This window comes from Salvelinus alpinus, chromosome 29 (assembly GCF_045679555.1).
Source record: "Salvelinus alpinus chromosome 29, SLU_Salpinus.1, whole genome shotgun sequence".
Taxonomy (NCBI): domain Eukaryota; kingdom Metazoa; phylum Chordata; class Actinopteri; order Salmoniformes; family Salmonidae; genus Salvelinus; species Salvelinus alpinus.
In genome coordinates, this window is record NC_092114.1 from 44,835,245 (window position 1) to 44,858,727 (window position 23,483).

The 23,483-nt window shown below is 40.9% G+C and overlaps 1 protein-coding gene across 1 annotated transcript; it reads left to right on the plus strand.

The window, feature by feature from the left end:
* The first annotated feature begins 4,067 nt into the window (after nt 1-4,067).
* On the plus strand, nt 4,068-18,324 carry LOC139558809 (dnaJ homolog subfamily C member 8-like). The gene is made up of 9 exons (XM_071374259.1): nt 4,068-4,194; nt 5,162-5,263; nt 6,228-6,284; nt 12,888-12,954; nt 13,048-13,142; nt 13,396-13,467; nt 13,575-13,666; nt 16,433-16,508; nt 16,781-18,324. Exons 1-9 carry the CDS (start codon nt 4,102-4,104, stop codon nt 16,904-16,906), a joined length of 780 nt encoding a protein of 259 aa, XP_071230360.1. The 5' UTR covers nt 4,068-4,101; the 3' UTR covers nt 16,907-18,324.
* Nucleotides 18,325-23,483: the final 5,159 nt, after the last annotated feature.

A 23,483-nucleotide genomic window follows, 5' to 3' on the forward strand; every position in this document is an offset into this window, starting at 1 on the left:
ACTACATTGATCTCCTGTCCCCATACCTCTCACCTCTGCTGCTAGTCTTTGTCATAGCTGCTGCTGGCTACCATGCTTACAGAAAAATACGGAAATGGAAGGTAAAAAATAATACTTTCTAAAATATAAAATCTTTAATTTTTATAAATATTTTTTTGTATTGACACTGTTTAATCTGTGGATTTCTTCTGGTCATTAATGTTTTGATGTGTCCACATCCCTATCCAGGAGTGGTCGGAGGCAGATGCCCTGTCTAAGCAGCTACATCAAGGCCTGGAACTTAAGGAGAGCCTGGCCGCAAGGGTGAGGGAGGCCAGTCAGTGCCTGGAGGCCCTGGAGGAGGCCAAGCGAGCTGTCCGGGGCAGAAGGGGCAGGCACTGTCGCCGCTGTGGCTCCTCCACCAGATACCATGAAGACAGCCTGCTGGACACCAGCAGGAGACAATAAAATATGAGGGGAAAGTTGGACTGTGTGTGTGTCCCATTTTTCATTAACTGAAATAAAAGATCCCATTTTCCATATGCACAAAAAGCTTATTTCTCACAAATGTTGTGCACAAATGTGTTTACATCCCTATTAGTGATGATTTCTACTTTGCCAAGATAATCCATCTGACCGGTGTGGCATATCAAGAAGCTGATTAAATGGCATGATTATTATACAGGAGCACCTTGTGCTGGGGTGTGTAATTGGCATGCTGTCTGCAGGAATGTCCACCAGAGCTGTTGCCAGAGAATGTGATGTTCATTTCTCTACCATAAGCCACCTCCAATGTTGTCTTAGAGAATTTGTCAGTACGTCCATCTGGCCTCACAACCACAGACCATGTGTAACCATGCTAGCCCAGGACCTCCACATCTGGCTTATTCACCTGTGTAATTGTCTGAGACCAGCCACCCGGACAAGTGATGAAACTGAGTATTTCTGTCTGTAATAAATCCCTTTAGTGGGAGGAAAAGGTATTCTGATTAGCTCAGCCTGGCTCCCTGCTCACATCAGTCATGTGAAATCCATACATTGAACAGTGAATTTATACTGAACAACAATATAAATGCAACGATTTCAACGAATTTGCTGAGTTACAGTTCATATAGGAAATCAGTCAATTGAAATGAATTCATTAGGCCCTAATCTATGGATTTCTTGTGACTGGGCAGGGGCGCAGCCATGGGTGTAGGCCCAGTCAATTTTACAGGGCCTCCCGAGTGGAGCGGCGGTCTAAGGCACTGCAGACCCGGGTTCGTTCACAGGCTGTGTCACAACAGGGAGTCTCAGGGCGGCACACAATTGGCCTAGCTCATACTGCTTAGGGGAGGGTTTGGCCGGGGGGGTAGGCCGTCATTGTAAATAAGAATTTGTTCTTAAGTGATTTGCCTAGTTAAAACAAATTTGCCTTGATGACAGCTTGGCACACTCTTAGGATTCTCTCAACCAGCTTTGTGAGGTAGTCACCTGGAATGCATTTCAATTAACAGGTGGGCCTTGTTAATTTGTGGAATTTCTTAATGCGTTTGAGCCAATCAGTTGTGACAAGGTAGGGTTGGTATACAGAAGATAGCTCTATTTGGTAAAAGACCAAGTCCATATTATAGCAAGAACAGCTCAAATAAGCAAAGAGAAACAACAGTCCATTACTTTAAGACATGAAGGTCAGTCAATCCAGAAAATTTCAAGAACTTTGAAAGTTTCTTCAAGTGCAGTCGCAAAAACCATCAAGCCCTATGATGAATCTTGCTCTCATGAGGACCGAGACAGGAAAGGAAGACCCAAAGTTACCTCTGCTGCAGAGAATATGTTCATTAGAGTTACCAGCCTCAGAAATCGGCAATTAACTGCACCTAAGATTGCAGCCCAAATAATGTCTTCACAGAGTTCAAGTAGCACACATCTCAACATCAACTGTTCAGAGGAGACTGCATGAATCAGGCCTTCATGGTCGAATTGCTGCAAAGAAACCACTACTAAAGGACACCAATAATAAGAAGACACTTGCTTGGGCCAAGAAACACGACCAATGGACATTAGACCGGTGGAAATCTGTCCTTTGGTTTAATGGGTCCAAATTTTAGATTTTTGGTTCCAACCACCGTGTCTTTGTGAGACGCAGAGTAGGTGAACAGATGATCTCCGCATGTGTGGTTCCCACCGTGAAGCATGGAGGAGGAGGTGCTTTGCTGGTGACACTGTTGGTGATTTATTTAGAATTCAAGGTAAACTTTACCAGCATGGCTACTACAGCATTCTGCAGTGATACGCCATCCCATCTGGTTTGCGCTTAGTGGGACTATCATTTGTTTTTCAACAGAACAATGACCCCAAACACACCTCTAGGCTGTGTAAGGGCTATTTGACCAAGAAGGAGAGTGATGGAGTAATGCATCAGATGACCTGGCCTCCACAATCACCCGAACTCAACCCAATTCAGATTGTTTGTAATGAGTTCGACCTCAGAGTGAAGGAAAAGCAACCAACAAGTGCTCCGCATATGTGGGAACTCCTTCAATACTTTTGGAAAAGCATTCCAGGTGACTACCTCATGAAGCTGGTTGAGAGAATGCCAAGATTGTGCAAAGCTGTCATCAAGGCAAAGGGTGACTACTTTGAAGAATCTAAATATAAAATATATTTTGATTTGTTTAACACTTTTTTGGTTACTACTTGATTCCATGTGTTATTTCATAGTTTTGATGTCTTCACTATCATTCTACAATGTAGAAAATAGTAAAAATAAAGAAAAACCCTTGAATTAGTAGATGTTCTTAAACTTTTCATAGGCATTTTTTTATTTATTGTTTATATACAGTTTTGTTCAAGTAAATGTTCAAGTAAATTGACTGGTTCTTCTTTGGGATTTCAAGACTGGTGTGATGTATGTGAAAGGTGGGGATATGACTTAGCTTGGCAAAAAGCAACAGTGCCTATTTCTATTGAACATGTAGTCTTTTATGACATATTTCACAGTTGTCTAGCACTATTACATCACAATAGTGGTTGAGGTTGTGGAATTTCATATTCTCAAGTCTGCATATACCGACTTTGGTTTCTCATGAGCATACACCTCGTCAATTGACCGGAGAAGAAAAAGAGGACACTATCAGAGATGGCGTGCATGAATCTCTGTGGGATCCCCTCGTGGTCACAAGTTGGAATGGAGTTCCCTCAAGTGGGCATTCGGGACACATCTGTCCATGGCGCTTGCAGTGATGCCATGTTCTGGGCACTTCATGAGTGGCCCAATGTCACCTTTGCTCTGGTTGTGGTCTTGCTGATCATCCTCTTCATCAGCCTTAGAATCATCAAGAGGAATCAAAACCAGGTGACTGACCAATACGTTTCATCATATATGTGTCTGGGGTTTATAAGATATTTATCCATACAGTATCAGTAATAGACAGCACACGTGAGCTTAATTCATATTTTGGAGACAAATGTATATAACTTGCAACAATGATTGAGATAGTATTGGTAATTTTCATTTCAACCGCTGCCGCCTCAGCTGCAGTACACTGCGGACATGCAGTCGATGATTCAACAAGGATTCAGGCTACAGGAGGTGATGGAGCAGAAGTTGACAGCTCTGGACACACGACTGACCACCCTAGAAGACTTTCTCTATGGACTCTGGAGACCGTCGCGTGGAGGACGCTTCACCGGCTCGGAATCTGATGAGAGCTCCCTTCCCAGGAACACGCACAGATACTCTGAATTGTCCGACTGAAAAGTGCTTTTTCTGTTCATCGGCAGTGAAGGATAATTGGTGGACATGTTGTATCTTTTTGAACACCCGAATAATTTTTTGAGCAAAATAATAAATATTTTAACCTGTTTTAAAGTTTTTATCAACATTTTATTAAAAGTTTTATAGTATAAGCTTTTACATCAGCTAGCTATGTTGAATGCAATTTATTGAATTGTTTGGAAAACGTTTCAAAGGACAATCTGAAACCATACATCTTTGCAATATTTTTTATATATTTCATTGACATTTATTGAAGGTCTCTATTTTTTTATTTGTATATTTATTTATATATTTATGTATTTGAGCGCAAAAACTCCAAAACTGCATTGACAGTCATGTGATAGTGGATATTGTGACGTCAGATGAATGAAGCCTTAGCCAAGATGGCGGCTGCTGGAGGAGAGCCCTCTACCCAGAGTGGTCCGGATGATTTGTTCAATCATTTCTACACAGAGGTAAAATATATTTAGGAAATCCATGTTACTCAGTGTGTTGATATGTAACCTAACATTATGGATTTGACAAATACCGATAATTCGTCCCCTGGACCTGCATTTATGAGGCATACAAACATCTGCTAGCTAAAAAGCAAGAGGGGCTAAAGTTAGCTAACGTTAACTTGGCTAGCTAGCTCGCATAACACGGTGTGTGTGAACGTGCTAGCTAGCTAAGCTAAGCTACCAATTGCTAACGCTAACAGAGTAGTGTTGTTTATTCGCCAGTACACTTCTCTGTGATCATTACACGCATATAGTTTGTTACACCGCTATTCTATCAGTGTAGGGAAATTTTGTTTCCCATTTAAACAGTGGTGAAATGGTTGAGTATTTGATCTGTTTTGTGCTCTTGCTAGCCAGCATAGCAGATTCGACCCTCTTTACAGCTAGCTGCACTAGGTTGGACAGGCTTCCTGTGTAGATTAAGATATATGACTCGGAAAATATACCTCAATCCAGGGATGAGAAATGCGTTGTATAGTACTCCGAATTGTCCCATTATGCCAACTGTTACACCAAGAAGATTGAAAGACTACTCGTTTTTAGAAGTCATTCAATCTTCTCGGTGTAACAGTTAGGGTAATGGGACAATTTTAGGAGTTCAACACATTTCTCATCCCAGGATGGAGTTTCATTTTCTGAGCCATATCTCGCACTAGCTCTGGGGTGTCTTAATCTAGTCAGGAAGCCTGGCTGACCCTAGTGCAGCTGTAAGCAAGCGGGTTGGATCTCTGGCATGAATGTAAACATGCTCAGTTCCATCTATCCAACCTTCCCCAAGTGGACTCATGAGTCATGACAGATAATGCTACGCCAGCTGGCTAGTGAAAGGGACCAAGATTATGTAAATATCCATTTGCTTGCTAATATGACCATGACTGAACTTCTGTGACCCTAACTAATATGGCATGTCTCTGTCCAACAGGTAAAGCAGATAGAGAAAAGAGACTCTGTGCTAACCTCGAAGCAGCAAATAGACAGGCTGCTCAGACCTGGGTCATCCTACTTCAATTTAAACCCGTTTGAGGTAAGTGGCTAGTTCCTGTCACATGCAGCTGTAGTTGATCTATTATTATTGTGACAAGATTGTTGTGTATAACTGCGTTGAAGTGTTCTTAGTACAACACCAGCGACCTCATTAAGAGGTTCAAGCCTCTTGCCAAAATGGCTTAGGTGTTGTGCTGACAGACGCATCGTTGCAGGTTTCAACCCATTTGCGATACTTGTTGAAGGTGCTGCATTAGTGTCAGAAGTTAAATGATGTTAACTTTGTGTGACTGTTTATTTGGGTGCGATGGTAAAGTGCAAGAGTGTGTTTCTCAAAGGAAAATGGGTAGTGTAACATTTTTTATTTAACCTTTATTTAACTAGGCAAGTCAGTTAAACAAATTCTTATTTACAATGATGGCCTACTAAAAGGCCTCCTGTGGGGACAAGGGCTGGGATAAAAAAATATATATATAATATAGGACAAAAGGCACATCATGACAAAAGAGAGACACAACACTACATGAAGAGAGACCTAAAACAACAACCGAGCATGGCAGCAACACATGACAACACAGTATAGTAGCAATACCACACATTATTTTTTATTTTTTTACCTAACACTTATTTTTCTTAACTGCATTGTTGGTTAAGGGCTTGTAAGTAATCATTTCACTAAGGTCTACACCTGTTGTATTTTGCGCATGTGACAAATAAAATTAGATTTGATGTGTGTGCTTTGAGGACCTATTAACAGAATGTGACTGGCAGAATGGGTGTTATATGTGGAGGATGAGGGCTGCAGTAGGTAACACAGATGGGGGGGGGTGAGGCCTAAGAGGGTTTTAAAATAAGCATCAACCAGTGGGTCTTGCAACATCCTTTGTACAACACCGGCAACTTTGCTTAGCTATTTGAATCGCTTGAGGTAAATACACATCTGTGTTGCTTAAGCAATGCAGTGTAAAATTCGCTTCCAGTGAAATGCCTAATTTGAATTTCAGGTGTTACAAATTGATCCAGAGGCGACAGATGAGGAGTTGAAGAAGAGGTTCAGAGCGGTAGGTATACTACATATCTGACAGTAGGTACCGGAGGATCCGGTCTTGGACCTACCGGTTCCAACACAGCTTCCAGGTCATAACACTGTTGAACAGCTAACCCTAGCTTTCCACCTGCACATACTGTACCTGCTAGTCATCCACACCCTATTAAAATACTATTTGCACTGACTCTTGACACACCCATTCACACTTTCATACATACACACTTTCACTCACTGCCACCATTGCTGTTATTATTTAATTGTACTGCTCACTTTATCTACTGTAAATAACTGTCACATTGATAGTACATTCCATAGTAAATACTGTATATTCTATAGTTTTATATTTCCCACCATATCTTTATAGCTGATATCCTTAATAGTGAAACAGCCACATCCATATTACAACAACAAAGAAGTTACTGCAAACAACGAACACTGTTTTTTTCCCCTCTGACATCATTGCATGCATGAAGAAAGTAGAGCACGACTGATATTGGATGTTGGGGTCCGATACCAATTTTAGGGAGGCAAAGGTCACCGATTATTTATATGTACAGTTGAAGTCGGAAGTTTACATACACTTAGGTTGGAGTCATTCAAACTCGTTTTTCAACCACTCCACAAATTTCTTGTTAACAAACTATAGTTTTGGCAAGTCGGTTAGGACATCTACTTTGTGCATGACACAAGTAATTTTTCCAACAATTGTTTACAGACAGATTATTTCGCTTATAATTCACTGTATCACAATTCCAGTGGGTCAGAACTTTACATACACTAAGTTGACTGTGCCTTTAAACAGCTTGGAAAATTCCAGAAAATGATGTCATGGCTTTAGAAGCGTCTGATTGGCTAATTGACATAATTTGAGTCAATTGGGGGTGTACATGTGGATGTATTTCAAGGCCTACCTTCAAACTCAATGACTCTTTGCTTGACATTATGGGAAAATCAAAAAGAAATCAGCCAAGACCTCAGAAAAAGAATCGTAGACCTCCACAAGTCTGGTTCATCCTTGGGAGCAATTTCCAAATGCCTGAAGGTACCACGTTCATCTGTACAAACAATAGTACGCAAGTATAAACACCATGGGACCACGCAGCCGTCATACCGCTCAGGAAGGAGACACGTTCTGTCTCCTAGAGATGAACGTACTTTGGTGCGAAAAGTGCAAATCAATCCCAGAACAACAGCAAAGGACCTTGTGAAGATCCTGGAGGAAACGGGTACAAAAGTATCTATATCCACAGTAAAACGAGTCCTATATCAACATAACCTGAATGGCTGCTCAGCAAGGAAGAAGCCACTGCTCCAAAACTGCCATAAAAAAGCCAGACTACGGTTTGCAACTGCACATGGGGGCAAAGATTGTACTTTTTGGAGAAATGTCCTCTGGTCTGATGAAACAAAAATAGAACTGTTTGGCCACAATGACCATTGTTATGTTTGGAGGAAAAAGGGGGAGGCTTGCAAGCCGAAGAACACTATCCCAACCGTGAAGCATGGGGGTGGCAGCATCATGTTGTGGGGGTGCTTTGCTGCAGGAGGGACTGGTGCACTTCACAAAATAGATGGCATCATGAGGATCAAAAATTATTCAGGAAGTTAAAGCTTGGTCGTAAATGGGTCTTCCAAATGGACAATGACCCAAAGCATACTTCCAAAGTTGTAGCAAAATGGCTTAAGGACAACAAAGTCAAGGTATTAGTGGCCATCACAAAGCCCTGACCTCAATCCCATAGAAAATTTGTGGGCAGAACTGAAAAAGCGTGTGCGAGCAAGGAGGCCTACAAACCTGACTGTTACACCAGCTCTGTCAGGAGGAATGGGCCAAAATTTACCCAACTTATTGTGGGAAGCTTGTGGAAGGCTACCTGAAACTTTGACCCAAGTTAAACAATTTAAGGCAATGCTACCAAATACTAATTGAGTGTATGTAAACTTCTGACCCACTGGGAATGTGATGAAAGCTGAAATAAATCATTCTCTCTTATTATTCTGACATTTCACATTCTTAAAATAAAGTGGTGATCCTAACTGACCTAAGACAGGGAATTTTTACTAGGATTAAATGTCAGGAATTGTGAGTAAGTGTATTTGGTTAAGGTGTATGTAAACTTGAAAAACATACCTTTTTATAACACAATTGACGATCCAAAAGATTAACAGATACTCTAAATGTTGATTTCTTAACTAAGTATTTCAATTAACATTATTTAAGAACATTCTAATTGTGGTTTACATGATAACCATCAAAAAGCAACTATCTTCTATAAGTATGAAAGTACATTACATTTACATTTAAGTCATTTAGCAGACGCTCTTATCCAGAGCGACTTACAAGTTGGTGCATTCACCTTATGATATCCAAAATTAAATACAAAACAGTTCAGTTTACCTTCTTAGACAAATCTTTAAGTTGTACCAATCTACTGCAGTGGGTAAGAATCCATAAGTGTTTGTGCTGAAGCACCACAAGCACACGAATAAACAATAAGGGCTGAATGAATTAAACTCAGTCTCAAAGTAAATCTGAAACTGCACTGTTCATAACCTATACAGAAACTTGCAGTTCGTAATGTCACCACTAAATGTAATTTGTATTGAGTAGATTCACTACAGTGCTTTACAAAAGTAATGTAAAGAAATACTTTTTAAAAATGTATTTTTTATTTAACTAGGCAATCAGTTAAGAACAAATTCATATTTACAATGATGGCCTATCCTGGGCCAAACCCTAACCCGAACAATGCTGGGCCAATTGTGCGCCGCCCTATGGTACTCCCAATCATGGCCGGTTGTGATAGCCTGGAATCGAACCAGGGTCTGTAGTGACACCTCTAGCACTGAGATGCAGTGCCTTAATGGCAACCTTGCAATGAGAGGGTTGTCACTAGTTACCACAGCCACAAAGTCATAAACCCTGCCTATTTCTACAATTTCTCTTAACCTCACTGCTAACCTTATGGCCTACCCTAACCTTAAATTAAGACCAAAAAGCAACATTTTGTTTTCCTACATTTTTTGTGACATTGTGCCAGTGGAAACCTTGTTATGATAAGCACATGCTAGCTCTTTATTAGGACAATGTTTTCTTACTGAAACCATAATGTAAATTACTGTTATTCAATACAAAATTAATTGGCTGTATATTTCAACTGCAAATGGCATCCGCTGATGACTGAGCGTTCATGCAGTAAAATACTTACTGCACTGGTTTTAGTAACACACGTTCTAATTTAGCTAGCTAACTAACAACAATCTTATCTCATCATGAATGCAAGCACATCGCCTGAATGATAGATCTGCGCCAACTGTCTTGCTTTTTGCAGAAAACGAACTAAATAAGCCCACTGACATAATAGGGCCAGACGGTAATGTATCAAGGAGGAGTGTCCGCACAGATTGCTAGCTAAGCTAACTACCTTCCTGCAGAGCTGCCAACTTTTGAAGAAAGCTTGGAGTGATATTTGCTATGTGAATTTCATTGCGCCCTGGCACAACCCCTAGATGGAAAATTTTACAGTTTTTTAAAATGCAATTCTATGTATTTTGACATGGCTGAGGCGTAGGACCATGGTGGAAAATGTAAAAATAAAAACCACAGGTCAGGTGTATTCAGGATGCTTTGAACGTTAACACATCATTCACTGAGTTTGCTACTTAGATTACATTTAAAGTCATTTTTTTCCTATATTAATTGGCAGTGGGTAACCAAATCATAGATTGCAGCCTCCTTGTCCATAGACTGCTTTCCAGGTAAGGACACAAAGATTTTGTAATTTGGGTGAACTCTCTCTTTAAAATAGGGCTGGAAGAAATTCCTGCTTGCTGTGTTGGCTTCCCCTGAAGTGCTGGGTGTTTGAGAAATGAATTGTTATAACAAGAACATTTTCAATCACCCAACCTTCAAGTGGTTTATGCCAACTAGTTGAAGCTCCTTAACATCATCTTGCTCTACATGGACAACATAGGATTGGTTGTGTGTCCCCCTACCATCTCTGCCTAGCATATGCACAATACTAAAGTGTCAAATTGTATTTGATACCTGGAGCATTTAATATCTAATGTCTATTTATATGACTTATTCAAAACTGTCCACAAAGTACTGCAAAAATACATAGCCTGATATAATTCATTTTCAAAGACACAAGTAGGCATATGTGATTACACTGGTAAAATTGTGAAGAAGATGAATAATACAATAAGTTTGGGGAATAACAGTACAGTGTTCTTACTGACAAGCACAGTAATTGCCCTATATTTTAGCCTATTGTTAAGAATGAGAATTGTTCCACTGATCAGACTAAAAGTAAATCAATAATAGGCTATCCTGAAGACAAGATGACAAAAATCTTGCTCTACACCCTAACCCAATTCTTTTTCTATTTATTGACGCACCTCTAGAATAAAACGTACACTTTTGGGTTCACGATCTGTTTGACAAAAGTATTTTCATAGTTACAAATCAGGTCACCCTACCAAACTTCCCTGCTATAACATACTGTAGGTCTGCCTGCTGGCTTTCCGTTGTCACAGCCGAAACGCCAATCACCGAACGAGGGGACTAGTGTGAATTAAATCGACTTTAGTATATGCTGTCAAAAGGCTGAATTCTGCAATAGAGACTGGAGTAACAGCAACCTAATTTGGTTGACAACGAACAGCGCCACCGTGCTACTCTTTTTAGAGCTGTATAAGCAGAGAACGTTCTCTCTCTCTTCAGCGCCACTGTACCTTGAGGGGCGTTTCTTTAAAACATGCATCCAATCCCCTTGATCCTTTATATAACTAGACCAATCATATGCTTCAATGTGCCGCGGTTCAGTGCTGTGGCGAGACATCACAATTAGAGGTTCAGCTCGTGGTGTTAAATGGCAGTTGCAGATGCTCTGATTTCAAAACGATTTCGAGTATAGTTGAAAAGTTAACGCGCTGACTATACAACGTACTAATTGAAAAGTACTGCTTTTATTTTTCTAATGCGTGAGATATGAGGTGTGTGCTGTGAGAAGAGGGTCAAATTGCGTTTGTCTCACGGCCAATGCGTGAGAGTGGGCAGCTCTGTCCCTGGCTAGATGGAGCCTGACTACATTGCTTGCTAGCTGGCCAGCTAACGTTTAACTAAGTGATGATGACAGGTAGCCTAGTGGTTAGAGCGTTGGGCCAGTTACCGAAAGTGGATCGAATCCCCGAGCTGACAAGGTAAAAAATCTGTCGTTCTGCCCCTGAACAAGGCAGATAACCCACCGTCACTCTAAATAAGAGTTTGTTCTTAACTGACTTGCCTAGTAAAACATTACAATAAGGCCTATTCTCACCTCGTGGCTTAGTGCAGAATTATGTTCAACGAGCAATACACAGAGCACCCTCTGGGGGGAAAACGACTGCAAATTAGCAGACGTATTTGTTATTTCGCCGCATTATCTGTGGAATAAAGACCGATGCAAATATTTTTGTGAAGGGCTATCGGCCAATAAAATGGGTTTATCGGTCAACTGATTTATCGGTCAGACTCTACAAAGAAGAACACTACGTATTGCAATTTTCTTTACCGTTCTGTTCGCACTCCTCAGCATTGCAACAAAAACAAAGGTGGTGGCACTGTTTCCGCACACTGCAGATTCCATCTTTAATGTTCTACTGCCTTATTTGTATTGCACCGTTACCACTTATTGCCTTATATTATTATTTTGAGTTCATGTTTCACTGCACTGTTGAGAGAGCTCGCAAATAAAGCATTTCATTGCACCGTTTACCAGTAGTGTAAAGTACTTTAGTTAAAATACTTGAAAGTACTACTTCACTAGTTTTTTGGGGGGTGTCTGTACTTTGCTATTTATATTTTTGAAATTTTTTACTTTGGACGAGCATTTGGCCAGTAACTGAAAAGGTTGACAATGTAAAAATCGGTCCTTCTGCCCCTGAACAAGGCAGTTAACCCACTGTTCCCTGGTAGGCCGTCATTGTAAATAAGGATTTGTTCTTAACTGACTTGGTTAGTTAAATAAAGGTTAAATTAAATGTATTTTTAAAAAAATAATAAAAAATATGTTTTACTTCACTACATTCCTAAAGAAAATATTGTGCTTTTTACTCCATGCATTTTCCCTGACACCAAAAAGTACTCGTTACATTTTGAATGCTTAGCAGATCAGCACTTATCAAGAGAACACCTGATCATCCTTACTGCCTATTTTCTGGCGGACTCACTAAACACAAGTGCATCTTTTGTAACTAATGTCTGAGTGTTGGAATGTGACCCTGGCTATACATACATTTTAAAAACAAGAAAATTGTACTTTCTGGTTTGCTTAGTATAAGAATTTGAAATGATTTATACTTATGTATATTTTATCAAATACATTTACTTTTGATACATAAGTATATTTAAAACCAAATACTTTTAGACTTTTACTCAAATAGTATTTTCCTGGGTGAATTTTACTTGAGTAACTTTCTATCTATACTTTTACTCAAGTATGACAATTGGGTACTTTTCCGACCATTGCCATTTACACCCCAATGTGTCCTGTGTATATAACAAATACACTTTGATTTGATATTGTTGATTCTCACACTAACGAAAGCAAACTAATTTCTCCTTCCATTTCAGTTGTCCATCTTGGTCCATCCAGACAAGAACCAGGATGATCCAGACAGAGCACAACTAGCCTTTGAAGGTAGAAATATGATTGCCATCACAGTATGTCTACATCAGTTAGCCTAATACATTCAAAGAGTTCTTAACAACTCCAATCCCACTGTATTTCTAGCTGTGGACAAGGCATACAAAAACTTGCTGGACCCAGAACAGAAGAAGAGGGCAGTTGATGTGATCCAAGCAGGAAGGGAATATGTAGAGCATAATGTGAGTAACTAATCACCTGTCCCTCTGTTCACACGTCTCATAGGTACAGTAGCTTCCCAAATGGAACCCTATTCCCTATATTGTCCAAGGTTCTGGTCAAAAGTACGGCACTATAAAGGGAATAGGGTGCCGTTTGGGACACACGTTTACTGTACAATTGTATTAATACTAGTGATGCCGATATTACAGTTGAGTTCATGTATTGCCACAGCATATGACACTTCAACTGTATTTTTTATTTTTATTGCAACAGATGAAAGAGAAGAAGAAACAGCTGAAGAAGGATGGGAAGCCTCAATTCTTGGAGGAGGATGACCCAGAAATGGTATTGACAAGTGGTTTTAAATATAACTTGTAACAGATGTAAGGCTCTTTTTGAGATTGGGCTTATTGTTATTTTACTAAGGAAACCACTCTTCTCTTGATCAACAGTTCAGACAGGCGGTGTACAAGCAGACTATGAAGCTGTTTGCAGAGCTTGAAATCAAGAGGAAGGAGCGGGAAGCCAAGGACATGCATGAAAGGTAATGGTGCCATTTCAGTCAACTTGTCATAGATTTTCAAGACGATTTTTAAATCCAAACTTTAGCTAGGCCACTTGGTAACATTCAGCGTCGTCTTGGTAAGCGCCTCCAGTGTATATCTGGCCTTGTGTTTTATGTTATTGTCCTGCTGAAAGGTGAATTTGTCTCCTAGTGTCTGTTGGAAAGCAGACTGAACCAGATTTTCCTCTAGGATTTTGCCTGTGCTTTTCTCTATTCTGGTTATTTTTATCCTAAAAAGACTCCCTAGTCCTTGCTGATGACAAGCATACATGCAGCCGCCACCATGCTTCAAAATGTGAAGTGGTACTCGGTGGTTTTGGATTTGCCCAAAACATAACACTTTGTACTCAGAACATAAAGTAATTATTTTTTGCAGTTTTACTTTAGTGCCTTGTTGCAAACAGGATGCATGTTTTGGAATATTTTTATTCTGTTCAAGCTTCCTTCTTTTCACTTAGTATTGTGGAGTAACTACAATGTGGTTGTTGATCCATCCACAGTTTTCGCCTATCACAGCCATTAAATTTTAACGGTTTGAAAGTCACCATTGGCCTCATGGTGAAATCCCTGAGCGATTTTCTTCCTCTACGGCAACTGAGTTAGGAAGGACGCCAATATCTTTGTAGTGACTGGGTGTATTGATACACCACCCAAAGTGTAATAACTTCACCATGCTCAAAGGGATATTCAATGTCTACTTTTATTTTACCCATCTACAAATAGGTGCCCTTTGCGAGGCATTGGAAAACATTCCTGGTCTTTGTGGTTGAATCTGTGTTTGAAATTCGCTGCTCGACTGAGGGACCTTACAATTATCTGTATGTGTGGGGTAGTCATTTACATTTTATGTTAAACACTTATTGCACACAGTGAGTCCATGCAATTTATGTGACTTGTTAAGCACATGTTTACTCCAGAACTTATTTAGGCTTGCCATAACAAAGGGGTTGAATACTTATTGACTCAACACATTTCAGCTTTACCATTTTTTATTAATAAAAAAATCGATAAACATAATTCCACTTTCACATTATGGGGTATTGTGTGTAGGCCAGTGACACAAAAACGTAATCTATTTTAAATTCAAGTTGTGTAACAACAAAATGTGGAAAAATTCAAGAGTGAATACTTTCTGAAGGCACTGTATATCGTCCATGAAATACAGAACATATCAGCACAAAAGACTCACAATGTGTGCAGTTACATGCGCACAATAAAGTGATTGTTGTGGATTGTCAGATTAATATAATAGTTCATTTAAAATGTTTACGTGCTTTGCAAGATGAACGATTTCCTTTATAATCCTATTTACGTGGACCCATCTGAAATCAGGCTACCTGGTGGCACTCTAACTGCAGAAAATCGTTGATGAAAATAAACAATCTACCGCAGCGAACATGTTATTTTTGGGAAGCAGATTTGATTCTGAGTTTGGACATACTGTATAAAGTTTATGTGAACAAATTCTAAGACGCATACATTCAGTTGTTCCGAACACACTTCACTCGCACTAAAGAGGGAGGCTCGCTCGGCTGGTGCTAGCACATGCGCAGATCAAGTACACCGCTGGAAGACCGTTTTAAGGTGTTTAAATGTCCTAATAATTTGACAGATTGATCAGAAAACCAGGTGTTTTATTGGTGTATGCTTACTTTGAAGCTGAAGCTGGCCACCGGCCAAACTGAGCAATCAGGGGGAGAAGGGCCTTGGTCACCAGGAGCCCAATGGTCACTCTGACAGCACTCCAGAGTTCCTCTGTAGAGATGGGAGACCCTTCCAGAAGGACAACCATCTCTGCAGCACTCCACCAATCAGGCCTTTATGGTAGAGTGGCCAGACGGAAGCCACTCCTCAATATAGGGCACAACCCGCTTGGAGTTAGCCAAAATGCACCTAAAGGACTCTCAGACCAGGAGAAACAAGATTCTCTGGTCTGATGAAACCAAGATTGAACTCTGGCCTGAATGCCAAGCGTCACATCTGGAGGAAACCTGGCACCATCCCTACGGTGAAGCGTGGTGGCAGCATCATGCTGTGGGGATGTTTTTCAGCAGCAGGGACTGGGAGACTAGTCAGGATTGAGGGAAAGATGAACGGAGCAAAGTACAGAGAGATCCTTGATGATAACCTGCTCCAGAGCGCTTAGGAACTCCGACTGGGACGAAGGTTCACCAACAGGACAATGACCCTAAGCACACAGCCATGACAACACAGGAGTGGCTTTGGGACAAGTCTCTGAAAGTTCATCCTTGAGTTGGCCGGCCAGAGCCCAGACTTCAACCTGATCGAACATCTCTGGAGAGACCTGAAAATAGCTGTGCAGCGACGCTCCCCATCCAACCTGACAGAGCTTGAGAGGATATGCAGAGAAAAATGGGAGAAACTCCCCAAATACAGGTGTGCCAAGCTTGTAGTGTCATACCCAAGAATACTCAAGGCTGTATTCGCTGCCAAAGGTGCTTTAACAAAGTACTGAGTAAAGGCTCTGAATACTTATGTAAACGTAATATTCGTTTTTTTATGTTAAATATATTTGCAAACATTTCTAAAAACATGTTTTTGCTTTGTTATGGGGTATTGTGTGTAGATTTCATTTTTTTTTAATAAGGCTGTAACGTAACAAAATGTGGAAAGAGTCAAGGGGTCTGAATACTTTCCCGAATGCACTGTACATGGCCCTTAATGTCTTTGTGGTCGTCTTTTTGTGTCCTTAAGGAATTCAATGTTTCATGTTTTCCTTTTCAGGAAAAGGGCAAGAGAGGAAGAGATTGAGACGGCAGAGAAAGCTAAGCGAGAGAGGGAATGGCAGAAAAACTTTGAGGTATGTTGAAAAAAGGTTGTAAATACATTTTAGTAATTTTTTTGGGGTGGTAATGTTTTGAGCAGAACTTTGATCATCACCCAAAATAAGCTGGGATGAGGAGAGACCTACTGTTGAATAACTAGCTCTTCAGTTGTTTAACTGAGATTCAGGGGTATGGCGTTGCCACGAGCAGCAGGGTGAACTGCAGAGAGTTGTAGTTGTTTCAGAAGTCGTCCCCGATATTGCTGTTTACTTCGTGCATCGCTGACTCTACCTTATATTTTCACAAGGAAACAAGGGATGGGCGAGTGGACAGTTGGAGGAGTTTCCAGGCAGGCAAAAGCAAGGCTAAAAAAGAGAAGAAACCCCGGTCCTTCCTGAAGCCTCCTAAAGTCAAGATGGAGCAGAGAGAGTGACGTCTGAGATGTGAGGGTTAAGGATACTACCGAAAGGCTACATCCCGATTATTCACCCTTTTCCAGAAGTGCGTACTTGCATACTCCACATGATGTTTAAAAGCATATGAGTGGTGTGTAAGCATCGGCTGGAGGGAGTTTCCACCATTGTAAAAATTCCACCATAGCAAGTGTGCACTTCGGGAGAAGGATGGAGAATCGAGATTCAGCCCAACATTCTTACTTACACTTGACAGTGCATCCACCCTCCTGAGAAATGTAGTTTTGTGCTCGTTTTTTTTATGTACATAATTGTGATCTGCAACCTCCATGGGACCATCACACTTACTGGCCTCAATCAAAGTAGAAAAGATGACAGGAAATCTTCAATTTCTGTAACCACCTTAGTTTGACTGGACTTTTTGTGCTGTATTTTTTTTAGATTTTTTTTTACCTTTAAATAAAAGCTTGTTTGTAACAAGCCAATTTTGTGGTCTACCAAGTATTGACTCTGAAACGAGGCAATCTAGTTGAGGGTAGAATAATGAAATCCTTAGCTAACGACTGCCTTGTATTTGTGTTCGTCAATAGGTACAAGATGCTATAACATGTTATTAAGGAATTTTCCCCTTACTGTGAAACGCAAGGAGAATATCCAGCCACTCTTGGAGGACAATGGGAGTAGTTTACTCCTCTATTCAGGCACCGTGGTTGTAAAGTGAGGAAGAGAGTATCCCCACATCTCAAGTATCCTGCCATCCAGATTATTATTTTTTCCCTTTAACTAGGCAAGTCATTTAAGAACAAATTCTTATTTTTATTGACGGCTTAGGAACAGTGGGTTAACTGCCTTGTTCAGGGGCAGAACGACAGATTTTTACCTTGTCAGCTCGGGGATTCGATCTTGCAACCTTTCGGTTACTAGTCCAACACTCTAACCACTGGGCTACCTGCTGCCCCGATGATCTGCTCATCACAATTTCAAACCCACAGTGAGTTGGGATTCCACTACACAGGTCCCAATTGGCATCCTATTCCATATATAATGCACTACTTTTGACCAGAGCCATATGGGTCCCGGGGAAAATAAGTGCACTAAATAGCGACTGGGGTGTCATTTGGGACAGAGGCACAAATCCACTCCTATTCCCACGATGATACCCCCTCTGACTTTGTTTTCTCCAATACATTAAAATATGTTACCCCAATTGACCATTGGTCGTGATCCTATCCCTATCATCTAACCACTAGTAGTGTTCTTTAATTAGCAGTAGCATTGTGCATCCATGCTGTTTTCATATCAAATGTTTAATTGCAGCAGTGTTTCACTCAATCTACAGTACCATGGAAAGTCGAAGGCTAGTCTGTGAGAGCTGTTTTTCTGTCAGTTGAACTGTAATCGTTACACTATAACAATAAAAATGTCTAAGATATTCTTAGGAGATAGTCAGGTCGTCTGTGAGTGTGATCAAAGCAAAGACAGTTGTCCGTTTGTTCTTGCCTGTAAGTGAAGCATGACGAGGCCAAGTTTAGTCTTGTTCAACATTTTGTCTTTAATAATCATTAATTGAAAATACATTCAATTGCTCATTTTGTCAAAGACAACTAGACTAAATTGTGACAGAGCAAAAAATTATACAAATGTATATTTACTTAAAGTGCGTAAGTTGTAAATAAATTCAATGACAACTATCAAGTGTGCACATATAGGATACAACATGAGGATATTAAACTCATGGCAATACAGATAGAAATGACTACCAAAGTGTTCTCTTCGGCTACAGAGGCATAAAGAAAAGATGAAGCAATGAAATGCATCATCAGATTCCCTGGACACCCGCAATGTCGGAGTCCCCACACCCCTAAAATATGATGTAGTCTATACTGTGTTAGCCAGACAGCCACTCACAAAGTATAGACTACCGATTGTTGTCCGTGGTGCTTAAATTGGGATTTATCTACGCTGCGGCATGCCTGTCGATGTTAGGCTTTCTGTGGTGCCAGGGCATGTATAGCTTTGCTTTAGCTTATGGATAAATGTTTATTGGTAGGCCTATTTGGTCATAATGTTCTCATTTTAAACATTTCTCAAAGCTTTACAAGGTGTAGCAAAGCTGCCATTTTGTGACTGCTGGCTGGTCAGTAATTAAAAGTTGGACATTCAAACATTGCAGATTGTAAAATAAATGTTCGATGCAACAGCATACTAATCAGCTACCAATAATGTTTTAGAATATACAACTTTCCTGTATAAGCTAGGTGAACCTGCATCACGAGCCGTCCTTGCGCTGTAGTGCTGAGCGATTAACCAAAATGCCAGTTATTTTTGTTTTTTAAACAACTAATTGACCAATGTCGGTTAAATTATTTGAATTCCATTTCGTTTAGTTTTTTTTTCTGTGAGCTCACATAGCTCAGTTTCTCTACGGACAAATCAGATCCATCCTGAACTGTGTGATGTAGTTTCCAACAGGCCAATATTCTACATAGTTTAGGGCATAAAACGCAGTAATTAACTACAATGATCATAATTCATTGCGCATCAACTTGTCCGATCTGTTTCTTTTACGCCTGCTACAGAAGAGAGAATGCCGATGGTGAAATCATATACAGAGCAGCTGTTGCTTCACAAGATATCTCTACCTGAAAATACAGGATCTAAGTGGTTAATAATAGTTGGTAAATTCAGCAGTCATAAAAGTATGCCTTGTGTATTTGAAGAACTACAAAATTGTGATTTTGTCAGACAGCATAGGCAGCAGCTCTTTAGCGATGAGATGACTTGGAACGAAATGAAGTCATCAAATGTAATCTACACAGTTGAAATATTGTTAATAAATTATTGTTAAGTGATAAGCAGTAATGGGCAGTCACTATCAGCATTGGACTTTTAATAATTGTTTTATTCTGTGTTACAGCATTCAACCCACATAATTATCGAAAACGAAATTGAAAACCATGATAATTTTTTTAATAATCAGACTTCAAAAAGCACTAATCACTCAGCACTATTGCGCGCTCTCCTAGCTTGGATAGAAAGCTGAGTGTCCATCAAGACATTAGAACCCCCCCCGGATGATCCCGCAGGTGAAGAAGCCGGATGTGAAGGTCCTGGGCTGGCGGTTCCACGTGGTCATCAATTGTGAGGCCGGTTGGAAGTACTGCCAAATTCTCTAAAATGACGTTGGAGGCAGCTTATTGTAGTGAAATGAACATTAAATTGTCTGGCAACAGCTCTGGTGGACATTCCTGCAGTCAACATGCCAATTGCACACTCCCTCAAAACTTGAGACATCTGTGGCATTGTGTTGTGTGACAAAACTGCACATTTTAGAGTGGCCTTTTATTGTCCCCAACACAGGGTGCACCTGTGTAATGATCATGCTGTTTAATTTGCTTCTTGATATGCCACACCTGTCAAGTGGAGGAATAATCTTGGCAATGGAGAAATGCCCACAAACAGGGATATAAACATATTTGTGGAAATATGAGAGAAATAAGCTTTTGGTGCGTATGGAACATTTCTAGGATTTTTATTTCAGCTCATAAAACCTTGGCATGACCCTGGACAACACCCTGTCGTTCTCTGCAAACAATCAAAGTGACTCGCGCTCATGCTCTACAACATCTGTAGAGTATGATACTACCACACACAGGAAGTGGCGCAGGTCCTAACCCAGGCACTTGTCCTCTTCCGTCTGGACTGCTGCAACTCGCTGTTGGCTGGGCTCCCCGCTTGTGCCATCAAACCCCTGCAACTTATCCAGAACGCAGCAGCCCGCCTGGTTTTCAACCTTCCCAAGTTCTCTCATGTCATCCCACTACAAGACCATGGTGCTTACCTACGGAACAGCAAGAGGAACTGCCCCTCCCTACTTTCCAGCTATGCTCAAACCCCAAACCCAAGCACTCCTCAGGTCTCTTGGCCAGCTCCCACTCAGCCCAATCCAAGCTTTTCTCTGGCACCCCAATGTTAGAACCAGCTTCCCCCTGAAAGCTAGGACTTCAGAGTCCATGCCCATCTTCTGAAAACAGCTTTTTCTTTTAACATGTCACCTAGTCTGTTCAGGGATTCAAACCAGCAACCTTTTAGTTACTGGCCCAACACTCTTAACTGCTAGGCTACTTCCCACCCTCTCTCTGTATCTCTCTCTCTCTCATCTTTAGAGTAAAGTAACGATAATTAAAAAAAATATGAGGGAAGATGTATTTAAAGGGGTTAATATCAGAAGTGAAGGGAATAATCTCAGTTTCTAACCTGTACCTTCTGCCCTCCCTCTCTCCAGGTCTATCTTGATAGGTTGCAGGACACGGACCTGTGTCCTGCAAAGCTCAGCAGCCTCAATCACAAGTTGGCACACACACACAAACCAGCACTCAAGAGGATCCTAAGAGGAGACCTTTCAATAAATATCATATGTAGAAATATGAATCTATCTAATAAATCAAAGGAATTTAAAAAATAATAATAGCAATAGTCTGTCTCTTATCTATTTTCCTTCCTCGTCTTCCATGTGGTGATGCAAATAGCTTTACTACTGAAGGGGATTTCAAATCTTTTCAATCTGCGTTTTCAATATCCTTCTCTGGTTCAGACTGGTCTCTGCCTGGGGCCTCCAAATCACTAAGTCCGCCACTGATGAGAGGCTCAACTAAATATGTTGCAGAACTGCTGTATTTGAAGCACTCACACCCTTCTACCCAGTTTCCCTGATGTTGCTGTGGCAATCAAGCTGTTTTTACCATCCCTGTAACTGTTGCTTCTGCGGTAAGATCGTTTTTATCAACTAAAACTCATAAAGAACTATGTAAAAAGCGTTAGGCTCTCGGTCTGATATGCGCTTTTGAACACTTCATTAAGCTCCACTAATTGCACTGGTTCCGTCGTAGCCTTGACCACGGCATTTGTTCACGATATCCCCATATACTTTGTCAGTTGAATTTGTAGAAACTGATAATGTAATAACTGCCTATAATGTAATAGCTGCTTCTAATGTAATAACCTTTGCATTTATAATGTAATAAATGCTAATAATGTAATAACTTGCCAATCATGTAATAAATATGCTGAACGCATAACATAACGTTTTTGAACATGAAGTTGAACTATATAATTATTACATTATGCATTGACTTCTACATTTTATACCATGGCATTGTTGAGTACTGATTGGCTTTAAGGGCATTCAAGAGCGTGCACTACGTAAGCGATAATGCCCGAGAAGCCCGTGTTTGGAGGATATAGTGGCATGGGTGTTGTTTGAGACGAAGTCACTTTTTTACAATGGGTTACCAACGTTCAAATAATGATTGATGAATGTATTCATACTATTTCATCCTTCTACGAGATATAGTCCCGACACAAATCTAAGGTTTCTACCCAAGCATTCCTTCTATCGGTTCGGTTGCCAGAGACGCGACCCACTCGTTAAGTCTTTTTGTTCTGCATCTATGGACGCGATCGCCCCAGTCATTCGTTCTAAATGTTCCATTGCTATACTGGCTGGCAACGTTCCTAATCCCTTGCTTACTAGCTAGCCAACCACAGCTAATTTACAGTCATGTCAAACAGTGCAGCCAGAATAAAAGCAAAGTAGCTGCATTTGCGTTTGTTTGATCTGTTTTCCAGTGACATTTATATGCTTTTGTTACTTCTAGGTTAGACTACTGCAATGCTCTACTTTCCGGCTACCCGGATAAAGCACTAAATACACTTCAGTTGGTGCTAAATACGGCTGCTAGAATCCTGACTAGAACCAAAACAGTTGATCATATTACTCCAATGCTAGCCTCCCTACACTGGCTTCCTGTTAAGGCAAGGGCTGATTAAGGTGTTACTGCTAACATACAAAGCATTACACGGGCTTGCTCCTACCTATCTTTCCGAATTGGTCCTGCCGTACATACCTACACGTACGCTAGGTCACAAGACGCAGGCCTCCTAATTGTCCCTAGAATTTCTAAGCAAACAGCTGGAGGCAAGGCTTTCTCCTATAGAGCTCCATTTTTATGGAATGGTCTGCCTACCCATGTGAGAGACGCAGACTCGGTCTCAACTTTTAAGTCTTTACTGAAAACTCATCTCTTCAGTGGGTCCTATGATTGAGTGTAGTCTGGCCCAGGAGTGTGAAGGTGAACGGAAAGGCTCTGGAGCAACGAACCGCCCTTGCTGTCTCTGCCTGGCCAGTTCCCCTCTCTCCACTGGGATTCTCTGCCTCTAACCCTATTACAGGGGCTGTGTCACTGGCTTACTGGTGCTCTTTCATGCCGTCCCTAGGAGGGGTGCGTCACTTGAGTGGGTTGAGTTACTGACGTGGTCTTCCTGTCTGGGTTGGCGCCCCCCCTTGGGTTGTGCCGTGGCGGAGATCTTTGTGGGCTATACTCTGCCTTGTCTCAGGATGGTAAGTTGGTGGTTGAAGATATCCCTCTAGTGGTGTGGGGGCTGTGCTTTGGCAAAGTGGGTGGGGTTATATCCTTCCTGTTTGGCCCTGTCCGGAGGTATCATCGGATGGGGCCACAGTGTCTCCTGACCCCTCCTGTCTCAGCCTCCAGTATTTATGCTGCAGTAGTTTATGTGTTGGGGGGCTAGGGTCAGTTT

Coding starts and splice junctions, on each gene's coding strand:
- LOC139558809 (XM_071374259.1), top strand. CDS start 4,102: ATGAATGAAGCCTTAGCCAAGATGGCGGCTGCTGGAGGAGAGCCCTCT. Junction 12,955..13,047: donor AGCACAACTAGCCTTTGAAG/GTAGAAATATGA, acceptor CTGTATTTCTAG/CTGTGGACAAGGCATACAAA. Junction 13,468..13,574: donor AGGAGGATGACCCAGAAATG/GTATTGACAAGT, acceptor CTTGATCAACAG/TTCAGACAGGCGGTGTACAA.